At 40.4% G+C, this 20,017-nt stretch overlaps 1 protein-coding gene across 6 annotated transcripts in view; it reads left to right on the top strand.

Moving 5' to 3' along the window:
* The window catches only part of RBFOX2 (RNA binding fox-1 homolog 2), a 170,413-nt gene that overhangs the window by 43,405 nt on the left and 106,991 nt on the right, over positions 1–20,017 (top strand). The window contains exon 1 of one of the 6 annotated variants that reach the window (XM_062588800.1): positions 18,327–18,401. The exons of the other annotated variants lie outside the window; for them this stretch is intronic. Coding sequence (XP_062444784.1) covers positions 18,387–18,401 — 15 coding nt within the window. The 5' untranslated portion in view covers positions 18,327–18,386. Of the gene's footprint in view, positions 1–18,326; positions 18,402–20,017 lie in introns of those variants that run through there. 6 annotated transcript variants of the gene reach the window in all.

Below are 20,017 nucleotides of genomic sequence, written 5' to 3' on the forward strand. Positions count from 1 at the left end.
CTTCCCCCTTCAATTTCTCTTGATGTGGAGAGTTCAGCAAGGAAGCTCTTCATCTTGATGTGAAGGATGTGTGTGAGCTCTGGTGGAGAGGCAGGACAGCAGTGTCACTGGGCCTCCTGGTGGAGCTGTCTTCACCGCACTGCTGCTCCTGTTGGTGGTCTCTCTGTGGTGAACAGCAGGGCTTTTAGCAAAGAGTTCAGAGGGGAAGCCTCTGTCCTCTTGTCTGTGTGGTCTGAGTCTTTACCTATATTCCTGTTCTGCTTTGTTTGGATGAATTGTAAATTTGGGGATATTGCTATGAGTGGTTTAACAATTTATTTTTTCAGTATGAATTAAGATATCCACAAAAACCTCTTGAGTTAATATAGTATTTACAGATTTAAATGCTCTTGTCTTAAAATAATTAAAAAGTGACCGTTTGGAGGAAAACAGCTTGGCTGCTTTATTTTTTTTTTAAATTTGTACCATGATAGCACTGGCCACTCTCTCCAGTGTCCTACTTTGTCAGCCTCTGAACAAAGACTCCCTGTCTCAAGAGTTTAAATATTTAAATAGTGTTCCTGGAAAGCATTTTGGTTTTTAATTTGTTTTCCTGCTTGTACCTGATCATGAAAACATCCCCCCAAATGAGTATGCTAAATGGCTTAGAAACTGGTAAGACTGTGGCAGTAGAAGTGTTATGTCATTATTCAAACTCAAAGTATATTTACTACAAATGCTTAAACAAGGGGAGAGAGAGAGGGAGGGAGGAAGGCCTTAAATAAAGCCCATTCAGTTAAGGGCCAGGACAAAGACCAGGAAGAATCTGAGGTCCTCCATATAAAATGGATAAGACTAGGCTTGGTGTTCCTCATGCTTCTGAGGTGCATGTCTTTGCTTGAAAGCAAAAACAAAATTTAGAATAGAACCAAGCTAATGAGGGGAAACTGCTCAACTGCTCTAAACATCTTCCTTATGTTTAAGATTAGGTGAATTAGGTTTAAAACTGCCAAATCCTCCACTTCCTCTTCCTTCTTTCTGCAACCTCTCTTCAGGCAAATGGTAAAATATTTTCACTCTATACTTGACAGGAGTGATGAGATGTTCTGCTTCTGATCCAACTGCAGCTTCCTGTAGAAAATAATGAGCTCGCTTTTGGAGCAAAAATGTGTTAACATACTCAAGTGATGGGAAGAATCTATGAACTAATTGTACACAGACGGGTTCAGGGATGTTTAGTGGGATTATTTCTGGTGGGTTACTGTGTAGCAGCTGAGCAGTAAACAATGAGGGATAGTTTAAGATGCGTTGAAAGGCATTTGACATTGCAGGAGGGGAGAAGTTCTTGAGACCTCCTTTTCAGAATTCAATCCCATACTGTTTTTAACTCCGTGTTCATGAAGCAAAATGCTGATAGAATGGAAAGAGTTAAGAGAACAGTGATATAAATCGTGATATCTGGGAAGGAAAGAAGTGTGTAGAGTGTTTGATTAAAAAATGTATGAGGAGTTGGTCACAGACTGAAGTTCGAACAGGTCCAAGCATGGATGAAATGGAAGAGTAAACACAGATTCACCAAGATTCCTTTAGTAATCTTTATCCTCTGACTCCAGAGCTGTCTTGGGAAGATGCTCTGATCACTTGAGGCAATCAAAAGTGATTGCCTATTTTCTCAAGCCCCAATTTCAGCCTTAAGATAATGCAGGAAAGATTCAGGAATTTAAAGAAATTATGAAGCATATATCACTAAATACTGAGCTTATTGTAAACCGACTTTCTGAAATTTCACTCCAAATGTAGTCACTGTGCAACTTCTCCCTTCCTCTCCCAACCTCTCCTTCTTTTTGGGTAAGCTGCTACTGTCAAAACTCATCCTAAGGTTTTAAATAATATACAAAGCCAAGTGGCTTGCAGCTGACTCAAGTCCTACAAACTGTTACTTTTGTAAACATCCTTTGCAAGCTGCATATCAATGCTTACCTGACCGCATTCAGTAACAAGACAGGAAAAAATAATTTCCATATGGAGAAACATTGTATGAAAAGAAGAAATTAAGTGCATCTAATTCAAATACTTGGGAAGATATCCTGACAATAGAATCTTTTAATCCTATAAACAGTCTTACAAGGGAAGTAATGATTACCTTGCTGATAAATAGTCTGACCAAAACACTGAATTGTAAGGCATTGGCAGGAAATGGGCCGGATGATGTAATATAAATTCCTTTCATGTTTGAGTTTTGTGATTCAAGTAATCCCTCATCTCTACTTAGGGTTAAAGAGAGGAGATATGAGTCATTCTTCTTGGGAGAGGACCAACAGACCACTTCCGCCCCCCCCTTTGATTCTGCAATATATTTTGTGACCGTTGGAACTGTTATCCAATATCTGCAAGAGTCTTGGAGACTCCCAAGCCCATTAGGTTTTCTGGCACCAGGGAGAGTGTTTTGTTTAAATTTTCCCTTCTAAATGATTATAAAAGTGCTATAGAATGTGGCACGTGTGTTAGAAATGGTCTGTAAAATGATCAGTTGGAGAATTGCAGGGTAGCACCAAAAATATACAGACAAACAAACAGCTTGCTGATACAGATTTTATCCTACTGAAGGACATAAAAGTGGCTATCCTGGGTCAGACAGAAGGTCTTTGCATTCCAGTGTTCTGTCTCTGACAGTGTCTAATAACAAGTACTTAAAGCATAGGGAGCAGGGCCAAGATTCAGTGATACTTCCTCTGGTATATTCTTTAAGCAATCCAGTGGCTTTAGTATTTCCTGAGTCCTAGATCATATGTATATTTTTTTAAATTGCCTATAATGGATTTTTATTTGTTAAATTTGTCGAAATGATTTTTGAGCCTCTCTAAGTCTTTGGCATCTGCCACATCCTGTGGCAATGATTTCCCCAGTTTTATATAAGTTTTATGGGGGGAGGAGGTGGAGGAAGTTCTTAGATGTACAGCTAATTTAATACAAAATTATTTTGGAAGCTATCAGATAGAGGGTGTGGAACTCCATCAGGCTTCAGGGTCCTCCTGAACGTATCCACAGCTGCATTGTCACTGTGCAGATTAGGATTTTCCTCATAAATGGAAACAAATGAATAACACCCCCTTCCAGCCCCAAACCAGAGAACAGATGAAAACCTACACAAGTAGCTGGCATATATTTAGCACCTTTTGCTTTCTGAAGAGTCAAAACACCTTCACAGATGTTCTAGATATCCCTAAAAGTATGTACATATTGCTAGCTAACATGCCACGTTTTTAAAGTGTCCTGTTGCAACATGACACAACCTTTAGCTATTAATTTTTGGTCTTCACATTTTTCTTCTGATGCAGCTGAGCGAGCACAAAGGTGGGGGGAGGCTTGCTTGGACACGGTATCGATCTCATCAGCTAACTGGGGAAACCCAGGATGGCCTTGATTCCACGAGGGGCCTGTTGGGTGCTCCTGGAAGGGTGTGTGTGGGGGGGAGGGTTGGTTTTGTGGCTCTGGCTGTGCTTTGCCAGAAGAGGGCACCCAGTGCACAGCGAGTGCTCACTGTCAACAGGACCGAGCCAGGCCCAAGACTCCAGCACTGCCTCTACAGAATGAGGGCACACAAAGATCCAGGGGTAGATGTAGAGATTTCTGTTTCCTCTTCTAAAAGCTATTTTCACTTTTCCAAAACATGTTCTTTAGATTATTCCTTGGCATAAGTTTCTGACTATTGCCTTAAAGCAGGAATGCCGAAAGCTTTAGGGAGAGCGGGAAAAAACAGTCCAGTGTCGTGTATCTAGCAAGCATTTGATTTTTGGCTTCTCCCAGTGGGTTTTGAGAAGGCCATCATTGACAAGAGAAGTTTTATGAGGGCTGGGGAGAGAATTTGTCACTGCCTGAGCAGAGTGCGAGGGGCATCCGGGAAAGTCTGTATGTCTGCATGGGGATGAGTGAGACAGGGCCTGCTGTCCCTCCATGATATCTGCTTAGAATTGTGATACTTCTGAGGGGCTCTAGTCCCCTGATGAGGCATGGAGCAAGAGGCTTTCATAATGCAACAGTCTCTATTCTGTTACAGCATACCTCTGTGTCCTGGGGACGGACTGGGCAAAGGGAAAGGGAATAATGAAGGAGGAGTCTTTGAGGAAGAATGGTGGTAATAGAGTTGCCTTTTGGATGGGAGTCTCAGTAACCAGTCAGTAGTGCTTTTCTGCCTTTAGCAGGCTGCTAGTTTGAGCTTGTTTTATCAAAAGGCAAGTGTGTTGCAAAGCATTACTTCTGTTTAGAGTTCACTGTAAGATGGAAGTACACTTACTGTTAAGGTTTGGATGTGTCCTCCTGCAGGCTCATAGGGGCAGTTCTTCAGTGCTCAGTGATCTTCTCCAATGTATTCTACACATTATGACGTGTAGAAGTGAATGAAGAGTTTATTGTGTGCATATTACTCCTCTAGCTCTTTTCTAAAGGAGGACCAGAAAACCTAAGAACTATAACTCAGCATAGTTACAGAATCTGGAAAGATGTTGAAAAAGATCAGATTTTTACAGTTAGATGCTTTAATAAAGGCAATGACAAATGTATTGGTAATTTTTAAGGACCAATAATGCTAGATCAATTTAACTTTCTCTTTTGACATGGCAGCAGGCCTGGTGAATGGAGGATGCTACTTGCTGGACCTAGTCTCCCATGAGCTTTACATAAACTAGGAAAATGAGGTCAAGGTGAAGTTATGAGGGGCCTGAGCACCTGATTGGAAAGCCATAATTGGAATATTTGTTTTCCTTTTTCTGGATTTGTGTTATCTGGAACCTTAACATGGTCTGTCTTGGCTGCTCTTCTGTGTTTTTACAGATGATCAGGATAATGGAATAATGACCGCATATATGTGTGTGGGTTGCACCTTATGGAGTGGCTGACAGCCTTTCGAAGATAGGATTAGGTGTCAAAAAGACCTTGGTAAATCGAGGAAAATAGTCTGAAATCCAGCAATATAAAATTCAACAAAAGCAACCGTTATTAACAAAAGTACCTGAGTATACAATACAAATGGGGAGTAACTGGCTAAGCAGGAATATTGAAGGAAGGATCTGCAGTAGCAGGAGAATTTTTAGTGCTCTTAATAACCTGGGATGTGTTAACAGGCGTGTCTTATAACTATAGAAGGTAATTATTCTTCCAGAATTCAGCATTAGTGAGTGGAGCACTGTACGTAGTTCTAGGCACTTCAAGAAGGATAGAAACAATATGTGGAAAAAGTCCAGAGAAGATCAAGAAAAGGACACTTAGCCTGCTATAAGGCAGGAGGGGGAGAATAAGAGGGAAGAGAAGTGTGGACAAGGAGAGGTGTAATGGCAATCTTCAGATAAGATTGTTATAAAGCGCAATTGACAATATTTTATGTCCATCAAAGACAGCTTAATTTGCATCACAGAAGGCTTAAATTGGATACTATGGGGTGAAACACTTTCTAATTTAATGTAATGAAGCACTGGAATAGGCTAATTCTGGAGATTCGAGTTCCTGTTTCTAGGAGTCTGTAAAAACAAGTTTGGCAATTCCTGATGGATATTTGTCTAAACATGCTCAGTGCTGCCTCTGAGCATGAGGTTGGATAAGAGGACCTCTTGTCCCTCCTGTCTTGTATTTGTATTATCCTAAGACAGTCATAAGTCAGTTTTTTCTCTTCTGTATAACTCCACAACTATATGATGAGTATTGTATTAGGCCTTTTTCTTTGTCTAAATTGTAATATAGGAGACTTTTCTGGCTGGCATATGATCTTACGAGTGACAGACGGTTGTAGCTAGATCCTTTCTTTGCAACAGCTGTCTCATAGTATTGTTTCTTCCTTAGCTCGCTTATTACTCAAAGAATGAGGGATGTTCTGCATCTCTAAGTCAGTTCTTTCCTCTGCCTTACATTAATAACATGTATCTCCATCTCTACTTAGATCCATACTTAGAAATACTTACTTTTCTTCTTCTTCTTATTATTATTATTACAATAAATGGATCTTTGCTACTGTACTTGCAATTCCTATTACATGGGAAAAGGACTGAGACTTCAGCAAGAGTACTTCCTCAGTCTAAGGAGTCTGCTTCTGCTGGCCTGCTGTTGGGAAATGCTGAGGGAGGGCAGCGTGTTTCTCTGAATACATTCGCTGCTTCATTGCTCTGCTCGTGCTGGCTACTTCAGCAGGACCCTGAGCAAATGAATGGGATCGGTTTCTGTTCTGCTGACTTCTCCTGCATGGTCAGTGAGCAGCTCTGCACTTGCTGGTGAAGGATGCTGCGTGCAAGTGGACTACCTTGGTGAGCTAAGCAGATGCTCCTGAGAATAGCTGATGGATAGAAGATGGTGTCATGCTTTTCAATGTTAAGGGAGAAGTATTTTCTGCAGTAGCATAATGTTGCTTGGAGCAGGCACTTGCCAGATGGTTTCAGCTCCCTTGAGGCTTTGGGATGTGAGAGGGAAAGGGCCAAGAACACACTTTTGATTCATTCCATTAGTAGATTAATCGGCACTGTCCTGGCTTAATAAGTCTCCTAGATTTCCCAATGGAAATAGCACATGTAATTCTGCCCAGGTCATGCTCTGCACACCTGTGTTGAAGCTTTCACAGCAAGAAGCTATGCTGCTGCAGGCAACATCTGCAAAACAATACTTGAGGGGGATGACAGGTTTTTTGGGGGGGATAAATGAGTACTTTTAAATAATGCTCGTTGGAGTGAGATGGCTTGTGAAAACATGCTTGAATTCCTCTGCCATTTTGGTGGGGGATATATTTAAAAATCTTGCAGTGCTAATTTCATGTTATGAAACTATTATTATTATTTTCATTTTGTATTAATTGCCGGGCGAGATTGTGTTTTCCAGGAAGTTGGTGATTAGAGGACAAGGGCTCTTTTCCTAATAAAGGTCAGAGGCTACTGCCTCTAGAGGCTGGTAGTAAAATGAAGAGAACTGTCTAACAGATTTTAGCTGAAAATCTGAGCAGATGCTGTGCTGTTATTTACTTGGGGGTGGTGGTGGTGATGGTAGGAGAGGTCCCCCATGACCTCTTTCTTCCCCGCCTCCCTTTCCCCAGACCAGCCAATTGCTGGGGAGTGGATTAGTTGCTGCTGCCGCCCACACAGAAGAAGGTTTGTAGCTCTTGGCAGTTTTAGTAGGAATCTGCGTTTTTAACTCGTTGGTGCCTGTGGATCGTGAGGAGCTTCACTGATGTCACAGCAGTTCTGAGCCATGCTAGCTCTGATACCTAATAAAACTTTACCGGTGGGGTTGTTTCTGATGAGACCCACTGAAAAATCTTTCATGGTTGAACTTAACAATGAAAGATTTCAGTTACTGCCAGGAAACGTGTCCTAACCTTTCTGGGTCCATCATTTCTCAGATATACCTTTCTTACATGGCTGCTGCTGTTTTGTTGACCTGTTTGCAACAGTTTGGTCATCATTTCTGTTTCCTGAGGCACCTGTCACCCTGGCTCCTAGCCACAGTTTCCCTAAACTAAAACACTGCTCCTCAATTTCAAGTGCTTGGAGAACATGTTGTTTTCCATCCATTTATGGTAGCTAGCTCCAATCCTTTGCAGGGTCTGGAGGAAGACTGACAGGGGCCAAAAGAGTAAATGTCATGAGACTTCAGAGCTTTCTGTTGAAAGCTGAGATAGAGATATTTTACATCCCACAGTATATATAGCCAGATTTGGGCTCTTTGATATTTCCAGCAGAATGACATTTCAGTTCTGGGAGTTGAACTCTGACAGCAGCGTTGTCCCCAGTTGCTGCCAGCTTTACCCCAGACAGAGAACTGCTGTATTTTTTTGAGCAGTTGTTGCTGTGGAGCAGAGTATAGGAAGCATACTGGTCTCTGAAATATTTTGAAATATACTGGCACAATAGACAGATAAAGCCAGCCCTCTGAATTTCACTCAAGAATTAATCTAATCGCTGTGTAATATGTTCTTACTGGTCTATCCTACCTAAAGGGCAAACTTAACTACATTAGGCACAATTTGGAGCATTTGATTTCCTTCAGACTTAGAATTAGGATACAGCTGACTATCCATGTACATATTTCGAGGTTTCTGGGCATCTCTAATCCAGTTTGTAGTGACATTAGCATTAGATAACCATAGAGAGGCCTTTATCTGAAAGGAAGCATGCATTCTTCTGGTCACACAAGGATGAAAAAAGATTGTTCTGGTCACTGTTGCTCTCTGGGAATTTGGGAGCAGGGGGGAATCGCATATTTTGTTGTTGCTGTCCTGATATCGAAGTGAAAAGCTTTTGTTGAGGGTACGGTAGTTGTCACAGGGTTTGTCTATGTTTCAAAGCTTTAAATTTGTATTAAGATAAGATGAAAATGTACTGCATAGGAGCTATCGCAGAGTAAGTCCGTATGTCGACTGACCATAGTTGCTTCCTTGTAGCATTCATCTCGCTTAAATTGTGTGTAAGGGAGCTATTACTCATTGAATTTCTCCATCTTAGAAAGGAACTGGACAAGCAAGGAGGTTGCAGACAATCTCTGATGGAGGAGTCTAATTTTGCTGGTTGATTAGAAAAGGCAGCAGAATGGGCTTTATAGTACATAGTAAAATTTTTGTCTTGTCAGGGAATAAGGGGATGAAGGGACGATGGGAACATCCTTATTAATACAAGCTCAACTGAAAGTGTTTGATTTGTGCTATGTTTGTACTCTGCAGACTGCAGTCATGCCGAGGATCAGACCTATAGCTAGTCCGCTTATATGAGAACAAAGAGCCTCTTGATATCAATACATTAGTTGCCATAAGTGCCAAGAAAAATACCCAAGTGTACTGGAACATCAACATTACAAATTTTTGTTTTTCCTATACTCAGAACATGTGAGCAATCAGCAGAATGGTGAAATGTCCTAGTAAGAGGTAGGTATCTCCCCAAATGCCTTCTTGTAAGTCTTTTATCAAAAATATACTTTCTTACTCATTCGCTCACACTCACATGTTTCTAAATCTTCATAAAGTTCATAATACACAGAGGAACCAGTCATATAAAGGAGAGTTGTTTGTAGCAGCTTTTGGAGTAATCTGGCTGGATGGCTGTGGTGCAAATATGGTTAAGGACTGTTTTGCTCAGAATGAGGTCAGAAGCAGAATTGCTTTTCTGATTACTGACCTTTGCTGACTGTGAATTGATTTTAGGATATTGTATTCTATAACTAAAATTTCTAATAGCATTTCTGTCCTTCAGAAATCTTCTGTTTCTTATATCTATTTATGCCTCTTGTCTTATGCTTTATTAATGATTTTTACATTTTAAGTCTGCTGTTCCTTTATGTGGTTTGACAACTGCCAATACACCTATTGAAATATTTTGCTTTTAGTTCTGTTAATGGCGATTTTGCCTGGATTTTCTTATAACCCTTATTTAATGGAAGTATCCGCAGTCCCTTGACACGTATGTTTGGTCTCATTACACACACTCTTATCTTGCTAATGCTATGTTCCACTGAAGTCTTTTAGCAATTACTTTAGTTTTGTTGTTTTTCAGGAGTTGTCTTTCAGTGTTACCTCTTCGTTAGCTGGAGCTGTTCTTCTCTTCTTTGCTGATTATGTACTTGTGCCATTTCTCATATTGAAGACATATTACAGGCATTCCACTAACAAAAACATCACAAACTGGAGATACTTTGTCTTCATCAGGTACATAAAGCTTCTGTGTAATCTCATGGATTGTCTTTCCTTTCAGAAGTTCAAGTGAAATAATGTTATTTGAAGCAAGAAAAATAAAGCAGCTGATGTAAAAACATGCAGAAACTCATTGCACAATGCGCTATTTGTTAAACTGATTTCTTCGTTAGGTGTATTGCAGTCAACTTATGAGTTTTATTAATTTTTGAATCTTTCTGGATTGGAGAGCATGCATCTCAAAGCGATTAAAAAAGAAAAGAAAAAAAAGGATTTTAAACTCAGCAAACCAAGTGACATAGGTTAGAATTTCATTCTTGTTTCTAGCAACTTTACTATCCTAGGATTTGTGAACTGCTTTCTAAAACACGATAAATTAGATCCCAGTAATACAGGGCCTACATAGATAAATATAGTAGCTATTATACCTTGATATAGTTGTATTGCCTAGGAAATTACTACTGTTATTGAAAAGGAATTTGCTCAGGGCAAGAGGGTATCCATTACTTCCTGAATAACACACTAACATTGTTAACCTTCCTTTGCACAAACAAGCCAAAAGGAGTTCCTTTCTAAGAGGATAGTATTGTTCTCAATTTGTATTCTCCATTGTCAGCAGCAGACGTAAGCCAAAGTTTTAGCATATTAATAAACCCTTGTGTGGTCCAGGGAAAATAATTCTGCTATATCTTCTCCTTTTCCTATTGTTGCAATACTCTCATCTTGACACCTTTTTTCAATTTGCTGGGTTATTGCAGTGCTGATGAATCCTAATGCAGTAGAGCCACTTGACATAATAAGTGTGGAGGCAAAGATGTAGTAATAATCACATAGTTCCCTTGGTGAGATACTTAAAGCAATTTTTCTCTTGCTATCAGAAATCTCATACCTTAAACAGAGTCACACTGGATGTCATCAGTTCATCCTGTGGTATGGCTACCAATGTGGACTATAAGGAGCTCAATTTGTTGTTGAGGTAGGAGCTGAGTTTCATTTTATAGGTCCAGTTATTGATTCCTCTTCAAAATCCACAACCAAATAATTTTTCTCCTTAATATTGACACATAGGTCTAGGACAGAGGAATCTTTTTGTCTGTTATCAGTTCATTTGGATGTTGTTTTCCAGATTTGGTATTTTAAAAAAAGACTTTTGCAGGAGTTCAGTACTGTTTAAGAGTTTGTTACTATTTGTTACTTCGTGGGAACTTTGTTCTGTGAGCATTACTAGTAAAGGTGTTGAACATTAGGATTAAAGTTGAGTTGACAAAACTTTATTTAAAAATAAAGATTTAAATAGCACTGTTAGAGTTATTTATTCTTTTTCTCCTCTTATAAGCATCTAAATATACTCACTATAAGCCAACTGAGTACGGACTTCAGACAGTATCTAGGTATGAAAGAATGGAGAAGATACAGCTAGGGAAGCAACAGAGCTGAGGAGATGCTGTTTCTTCTTCTGACCTTAAGCTTGTTAGCTTGTCCTCAGAAGATGTTGGAGGATTGCAGACCTCGATTCTGTTCCTCTATAGTAAGACTGGTTGTAGGAAACTTACAGAAATTCCTAATTGGCTGCCCAAAGTAATATTTGCTGTATTCTGGGAGCAATTCCATCACAATTTTGTTTCTCTAGAGGGAATGTCCAAAACAGTATGCCACAGCCGTAAGAATTCCTTACATCTAAATGTTAGCATGCTCTGTAATGTTTAACTTTGAATTCTCTGGCTTTATTGTTTAATTTTGTTGATGTAGGTGTTCTTGGTTTTATTTTAAAAGTATATTTTTGTCTGGGAACCTATTTCCAGCAAAGCATTCTTTCTAATTATTCAATTTATTGAGGTTCTCTTGCAGTAATGACAGTGCCTTCTGAAACAGTGTTTTTGAATGCACTTGTGAGGAGAGGAAAAACCCAAAGTCTAAAAAGCTTTTCTGGGTACCTGGTTCCTCTTTCTTTGCTGCATAGTTGATCTCAAACCACAGGCTTATCATTCTTCTGAATTTTATTTAAGGGCATAAATTTAATTACTATTTGTGATCAGTAGTAGACAAGTTCCTGAAAATTGTTGGCTTTCTTTGCATGTCAAGGTATTTACTGTTTTAGACTTCCTGCTTTTTGTGGAAGACAAACTAGTCCTTGATTGTTTGCTTTTAAATAAATAATTCTCCTTCAGAAGCCTCCTTCTGCATAGCTGTTCTATACCAACCAGAGGGAACAAGGTATCTAGTTTTCCAGTAATAAAATGGGTTGCCCTGTAACAAAATGGGTTTTCTCTTGTAATGTGCTAATGTTTGGCTTATTTGTTTGGCAAAACATCTAAATGACTGTGGTATTTTTCTGGGTGATTTATTGTCTGCACTTTTTATTCTTCTTACTTCCTTTCACAGACAAGATAATGTAGAAAAACTTCCTGGAGTTCTGTTGGACTTTGAATAGAAATCTACCTGATGGCTTCAGAAATTCTGATAATTGGCGATAATGGCAGCATCCTGAGCAGAGGGAGTCTTAGCAAATGAGCACCACTCTGTCACAAAGATAGTTTCCTGCAGCACCCAAAGGAATAAGCCAACCTCAAAGAAGATCCTCTTATCTCCATAGGAACTGCAAGTGTGCCCAGAGCTGCCTTCTGTGCTTCTCCCCAGATAGTTCTCAGCCCCATCTGTAATCTTCTTCTTTTTTTTTTTTAAAAAAAAAGAAAAAACAAAAACCCAGACAAATAAAAAGAACAAGACACAAGGCATACCAAAACCCCACAAATAATGAGTCTGATTCTCATATGCTCTTGCTGGGGCTTTCTGTCAGAGTCAGATAAGCTGTGGAACACAGCCATTCTGTTGGAGAAATTTCTCTTTAACAGTTGCAAAGTGCGTCTCCCTTCCCATCTCCAATCAGACCTTTGTAGATAGTCCTTGAAGTGTTTATCATGGTGGGGCAATGAGCAAGTCTTCATTCTCAATCAGAGTCCAGCTTCTATGTAAAATGTGGAATGTTCAGTCTGACTCTTGGCTGCAAGAGCAACTATTTTCCTTTGGTTTGAAATGAAATTTCCCTCTTCAACCTTCCCTAACTCCGGAACACCTCCTTTTCCACTATTTAGCCAAGGAAAACTGCACAATGTAGAAGGACCCATACACTCAATAGTACTTATTAGCCGTAAAAGAATTTCATCTGGTTTTAGAGTTCAGATTATTTTTAAAAATATATTTTAAAATTTTATTTTAAGGTAGAGGTTGCCAGGAAGCCTTATGAAACATCAAAAAACAGTATTCTATGGCCAGTATTCTTTTATTCATGTGTATTATGGCTATCCTAAGTGTATTCATGTGCACAGTTTAATTTGTGCTTCCCCTACCTGAGGCCTTCTATCTACATTTTTGTCTGTGAACCTCCTATTATTTGACTCCTTGCTTTGCTCAGTATTGGAGTATTTATCTCCATATATCCATAGATCTCATAAATGGAAGACTTCCAAACTAGATCCTTTTAGAAAAATTTAGATGCTGTGAAAATTGGTATTGGTGGCACTGCTTTCCTGATGTAGTATTCTAGTGTTGACGGAGGTGTGGTCTTTTGGCCAACCTTAGGTAACCAGCAGCAGGGCTTTAATAATATGTGCTCCCAAAATACCTGCATTTAGAGAAGTTGTTGCATCACGGTTGTGCTCTTGACCTTATAGCAGGTTTAATACTATACTATACTTAGGGTCTATTAGTGCTGTAAATGTTGATCATGTAATTATATGTGGACTGTAGGCCTTTCTGAGTGTCCACACCTGAATACTTTCACAGCTGTAGCTTGGTTAAAACCCACTTGTTATCTGGTTACATCCCTTCTGTTTGTAAGCCTTAGCTAGATAAGGGGACAACAGTGCTGTTTGTTGGGTAGCTGTTGGAACATCTTTCCTAGTTACGGTTGGAATGGAAAGCATTTTGTTATCGCAGGACTGCAACAGCTGACTTTTCTCCAAATATAGAACAGAAATGTGTATTGAACGCTTTGACTCTTTCTTCGTTATTGGTGATGGTCCTATCTTCTCCATGATGTAGCGGGCCAACACGATTGCAGGGGTTGCTATTCTTGAGAACCTTGGAAAAATTCACTAATGTCTTTCAGCTCTGGCTGTGGATTTCTTCTGTTCTTAGGATTCCCTGGCTGCCAATTTTGTTGCTATTCCTAATTTCCTGTGTATTTTTTCTCTCAACTTCCCTTTTTTCCCCACTTGTTAGAATATATAAAAGCGCTAAAGCATGAGGATGTGACAGGGAAGCCCAACAAGCAATCTTTTTGTTCAGGAAAATACACCAAGGTATCTGGTCCCTCTCTAGCACTAAATATGTAAGTAGATATACTGGCTTGGTGTTTATTCTCTTTCCATGTATCAAAATGTGATTGTCACAATCATTTTTACCTAAGCTGCCGTTAATTTCTATTTTTACGATTGGTTGCTCTTTTCTGTCAGAATGAAATCTAATAGAGAATTGCTCATGTTTTAAATGTAACGCTTCCTGAACTAAGAAATTGTTTTCTGTAATTTAAAAATTTCAGGGGTGTTATTTGGCACTAGCACCATGACACGTCCTGCATGCGTCATTCCGTTTGAAATTCCTTGTGATCATATGGGGTTTTTCCTCCATTATGAAGAGGTGCTTAACTAGGCACTCATCTGCTTGCTATCTAATGTGATTTCAGTAGTGTGTAGCGGGTGCAGTAGCTTGTACCCTGTCTTGAGCTTTATCTGTTAGAATATTAATCCATAGCATTTGAAATCATGCCTCTGAGACATAATCAGCTAGAAACAGATAATGTCACTTTGAAACTGTGCCATACCTGCTCCCCATTTGCTCACTCAATTCTATCCTAAATAGATTAAAGTTTTTAGAATTATTTTTTTACAACATTTGACTTATGTGAGACTTCAACCCAAAAGATATTGCTGGTATAGAATTTATGTGCATAACTGAGCAGCCAGAATTCTGCTTGCCTACAATTTAGATTTTTCATAATGATACAGAAGCAGGTGAGAAATTTCTTCTGTTTACTAGTGCATCCTTGTCAAATATCTTCATTTAATATTAAATGGGTGGTTGCTTGCTCCCTCTTTTCTCTTTCCCATTTTGTTACTTGCTAATACCTTCCTTACCTTCCTTACCTTTCTAGCAAGTGCTAATTACCTTTTAAGATTGCTTTTTTTTTCCTGTCCACTTTGGTGTTTAACACAGCAGCATCTCGTCAGAGAAGATGGACTGATATTTCACTAGGCTGAAGTTCTCTAAACATTTTTCTCACAGCTAAGTGTATATTCACTCAAAAATCTTTTTTTTTTTCTGTTTTTACTCCCTTTTGAAACAGGAAAGATCCCTAAGAGATCATGCGTATTTTCATACACTACAAACTTCCAAGTTTCCTGACATATACCCTGCAAGGCATTGTCATTTGGATTAATACAAAGCATTTGCAAAGGATCCTTGCTACCTGTTTCAGAAGCCTGTCCAGTCTTAGTCATGTCATATGTTGTTTTTCTGGAATTAGACTTATTAACATCCTGTTGTCATCTTGCTGTTTTCAGAATACTTTTTGTCATCTTGATATAAATTTTCTAGCAAAAATAGCATGTCTGCGACGGCTTTTATAGACCAACTAAGGTAGTTGAAAATCTATATAATCTGAAATAAAAGCTTGAAGAAGGCTGAACAGCTCAGCTGTTTATTTTTTTTCACCTAACTGCATCAGCCAAATAGAAATTTATTGTGCTTATAAATATGACGCTATCATGGTTTTACCACTGTTACCTGTCAATAGCGTGTGTGTGCTTCATATTTTTATGTATTGGATTGAACAGCCAGGCAGCTCTCTAGTGAATTAGACCAGTATCTCCTCTAGAGGCATCTTGCAACATTATTTCCTGATTGGTAGGATACTCTTCTCGTTGCTTGAGAATATTGAGTGTTGCAAAACATGCTCTAGTTGTTCATCAAAAAGTGCTTCAGGTCTCAGGTATTTCATCACCAGAAGTCTGCTGCTCTTAATGATCTTCTAGTATACCTCCAATGGTAAGGTGGTAGCTGAGGTAGCAACAGTGGCGGATTAATTTCAAGCCAGTATTTGATGGTTTGAGGAGGGTTCATAGGACTTATTTTGCTTTGGAAGTTAAATACAACCTGTCCAGTTGTGAGGTTGCTAGATAATTTGTAAGAGTCTCTGAAGCTGAAAGGAAGCTTTCAAAAGAAGGCTGTTCTTTTTTTTTTTTTTTTTTTTCCCTCTTCTCCCTTGGGAGAGTGGGTTAAAAGGATGAGACAGCCTGGGGGAGAAGGGAAGGTCATATTTTTTTTGCATATTTTGTTGGCCACTCTTCAGCTTAATTTTAAGCACTCATGTTTTCCAGATCTTCTATGGAAATAAATATACCTGAAGTGGAATTTATTTGGGTTTGTTAGCCCAGTCCTCTTTGCCTTCTCACTTTCTTCTCTTTGCACGCAAAGAATCTTATATTCTCTTAGAATGATAGTAAGACCATAAGCACTCTGGGACAGCGAAAATCTTGAAAATGTCGTCAGGTGCATTTGGTGCAGGAATGTCTGCATGAGTGTGCAAGTTGTCTGAACTAGGAGCTACCACCAGTGTGAGCTTGCTGCTGAAATGTTACATGAAGTGTCTAATGGTGATGTAAATGTCAGCATTGCCACTGTGCCACTCCTTTCAGAGCTTTTAAGAAAAGGCATATGGATCATCTGTTTGACTCTTTGAAGACTGTGCATAAGCTTTGGTGCAGTAAGTGATTTTTAGGAACACTGCTTTTCACCCTTTCAGGCTGACCCGTTGTGTTGAAAGGTGAGAGCAGATGGAAGGCCCAAGAGATTATATAGTTTAACAATCCTGTGACATCTGAGCTTCCTGAATCAGTGCTTGTGCTCCTTCCTCTGAGCAGCAGGGCTTGTGTTTTTTCTGGCTGTAAAGCCAAGTGACTTCCTGTCTGTCTCTAATGATTGTGTTACTGTGACTATTATATCCTGGTCATGCTGATAAGCTGCTTCTCCAGGTTTTTGTGCTGCACTGTAGCTACAGTCCTCTATTTCCTGAGAGCCTTGCAGCGTGGTGCAAGTCTGGGATAGAACATGCAGCATATGCGTTTGTGCCTGTACCTTAGAGAAGCCTAACACAGGGCTTTAAACCCTGCTGAAAGAGAGGTGAGCCTGAGGAGTTCAGAGGGTGCTTTGATCCCTGTGCGTGCTGCCATGGGAGGCATCTCAATGTGCTGCCCTGCAGAGGTAGAGCTTGGCTTGTGGGTGGAGCGTGGCAGGCAGCACTGCTGCTTTCTTTGCTCGGAGCCCACTTCAGTACATTTAAGTAATCTATAAGTAAAAGGAGTAGAGGTGATACGTGAAAGAGCACCATTTTCTATAGCTTTAACTGAGATAAAAATGTTTCTTCGAAACTCATTTCCAAGGAGACCAGTACCTCAATGAAAACATGATTTTTTTTTCCCCATTTGAAGAGAGGCCAATTTTAATTCACCATTTGGAACCTCGTGAGGAAAATTGAATCTTTGTTCTGAGGTGGGAAAGGGAAGGGGCGATAAACCCGTTTTCCTAGTTTGGAAGTGCAGTTTAACTGATTAATGAGATGAGAGGTGACACTCGTCCTGTAGCACTGGGCATGGGGGATGGGATGGGGATTCATCTCAGTGGAGAAGGGCTTGTTGGATCTTGTCTCCGTAGGCTTGTTCTGGGTAGCTCAGGAAAGAGTATCTTTCGCTCTGTGTACCTTTGCTGTGGCTGACTCCTGATTGGCAGAGGTCTGCAGAAACTGAAATTGGAGAATCGGACCGGAGTGCATTGAGTGAGAGGGTGCTTGCCTCACTCAAACTTGGGGGGAACTTACCTCCGGGCAGCTGGAACCTGATACACTCTGTGGAATTAGAGCCAGCTGCTTCTTCCCTGTTAGCAATATTGGAGTCTGTAAAATACTTGTATGCAGAGCCACCTGCAAAAGCAGATTAACCCCTTTATCTTCAAGTTACTTCTCTGCCTGAGCTCACTCTGATGTTATTTGTTTTTCCTGTGGTAGCTCCAGGGTGACTGGCCCACTGTATATTTTCTTCTTAGCTTCAGGATTCCTGTAGTTCTGTTCCTTGGTTCCTGTCAGTGGTTAATGATTAAATACAGCTATTGAATTGTGACTGAATTTTGGGTGTTGACTAATCGTTGTCGATGAAGGCGTTCAGAAATGGTATATAGCACTGTGCGTGGCTTCTGGATTCGCGGATGCTTCCTGGAGAAGCAGTCAGTGTGTGGGGGGGAGTGGGTTCTCACCCTCGCTGACCTTGGCGGATAGCTTTCTGCCTCATGTTTAAAGAACCCTTTTCTAAAGTAAGCACACTTCAGCATTAGGAGTTGGGCTGCATTTATTACTAACCCCACCCATCCCTGCCTCTTGCAAGAATCTTGTGAGGCCGAGATTGTGTTTTTAGAAGTAGAATGACAGAGAGAAATTCCCTGGAGGCAAATGCAGAGTGTGTGCTGTGCACGCCAGTACAGACACAGGGAGCTGGGAACTCCCAGAGAGAGATTAAGTGCGAGAGAGCAGCGCAGAACAGCCAGAGCAGGAGGAGGGGGGAGGAGGAGACGAGAGGCTTTCTAAACCCCAAACTGAGCCATTTGGATTTTTTTTTTTTTTTTTTTTTAATCTTGGTCTCTTCATTTTGCTGAAGTCTCTTGTGTTCCTGGATCATCTCACTGCTGGGTTTGCACGACCCAAGCTAACATGATGTACCTCTGGGTGAGTAGAGAACTGTGTGTGAGGGCTTACACACTTTGCACATATAAGGAATGGAAAGCTGAAGGACTCTGCACTAACATGAGCGGCCTTCTCTGCTGGGTTTATCTCTCTGCAGCTTCTACACACCGTGGGCTTTAATTTCCCATTAAAAAAAATAATATTTAGAATGTGTGCTCTTAACTGAGAATCGAGCAGGCTTTTTTCTGCAGTTAAAAGTTCCTTTGGATAGTACTTTTGGGCAGGTGCCTTGCAGCCAAAATTCTTTGTATAATTATGCTCACTGTCTACCATCCGTGGGACCTGTATATGTATATTTTTTTCCATGTGTAAGACTACTCCCATATGCCTCTGCTTGATGGGATTTTGGTGTTAATGAGACATCCCAGGTAGTGGAAGAGTGCAGCTGAAAGGGATCTGTAATCACTGAATGCTAAGAGAAGAGCAGGGGATGGACAGTTGTGTAATTTGAGGGGGTGGGGGAAATGAGGGGGGAGAGAAACCTGTTTTGACAAACGCTGGACGGAAGATCCTTTTTCCAGATGTGGCATGGAACTAGAGTTTCTGGTGGAATATGGAAAATAATGTCAGGAAAAACATGTGCAAAATGTTACAGATCCAGCAACCAAAGCAAAAGCATATATATTTTCAGCCTTTGAGCAAAGGCTGGAATTTCCTTTGGAACAGTCAGCTCTTAGGCTACTCAGTCATATATATGTTATACTGTCTGCTTTTGGCCACCCTTGAGATCAGTAGTTTGTCCTTGGGTTTCTCACCTAGGTATTCAAGGTTAAGAGTAATCAATTCAGAAGTTTTTGTTTATTTTTTAAATCTGTTCGTAATTCTGAAGGGGGGGGGTTCTAATCACTGCTGGTTTTGGAATCTTATTCCACATAACTCCCAGAAGCAAACACCGGTTTATTTTAACAACAAAGCAAGCTTTGGAACACGGGCAAAAGGATTTTACTTCCCTCCTTTGCACATACACACACTATCTTTGTTATAGGGTAACTTGATTCTGTGCTGGGGTATGCACACTTGCTTGTTTAGGTACAGCAGGTCCTGCTTGTGGGCATGTTCACCTTTTCTACTCTCCCCCTTCCCAGTTCAACCTCAGGTGCAGCACCCTGAATTTGGATGACAGGTTTTATAGAGAAAGGCCAGGCAAACCCTGTGGATGAGTTAAGATTTCTGCTTAATTCGGTAGGCGGGGTAAGATGAGAAGTAATCCAGCCGTGCTGCTGCTGATTTCAGATAAGCAATAAACAATGGAGATGTTCCTTACGGAGCTGAAAGGCAGAGGATGTTGGCCGAGCGTGGGAGCCAAGCCGAGAGAACTGCCCCGCTGCCTTTCCTCTTGCTGCTGGTGATGGGTGCACGAGCACTGTCCCATAAAGTGGCGGTCTCAGCCAGCATGAAGACCGTCTTTAGCGTGAAAGATGAAGTGCTGTACCAGATTCTTGAGAGAGGATTTATTTGGGGAGCATTTCCCAGTGAATAAAGCACAGTATTCCTCCTTGTGCTGTTGCTTCCACTTGCACCCCGAATTTTGCTGTACAGCTGTACATTGTTACTGTGCTTGCATTGTAGTTGAACTTCCAGACGAGTGGAGAAAATAT

This window comes from Rhea pennata, chromosome 1 (genome assembly GCF_028389875.1).
Source record: "Rhea pennata isolate bPtePen1 chromosome 1, bPtePen1.pri, whole genome shotgun sequence".
Taxonomy (NCBI): domain Eukaryota; kingdom Metazoa; phylum Chordata; class Aves; order Rheiformes; family Rheidae; genus Rhea; species Rhea pennata.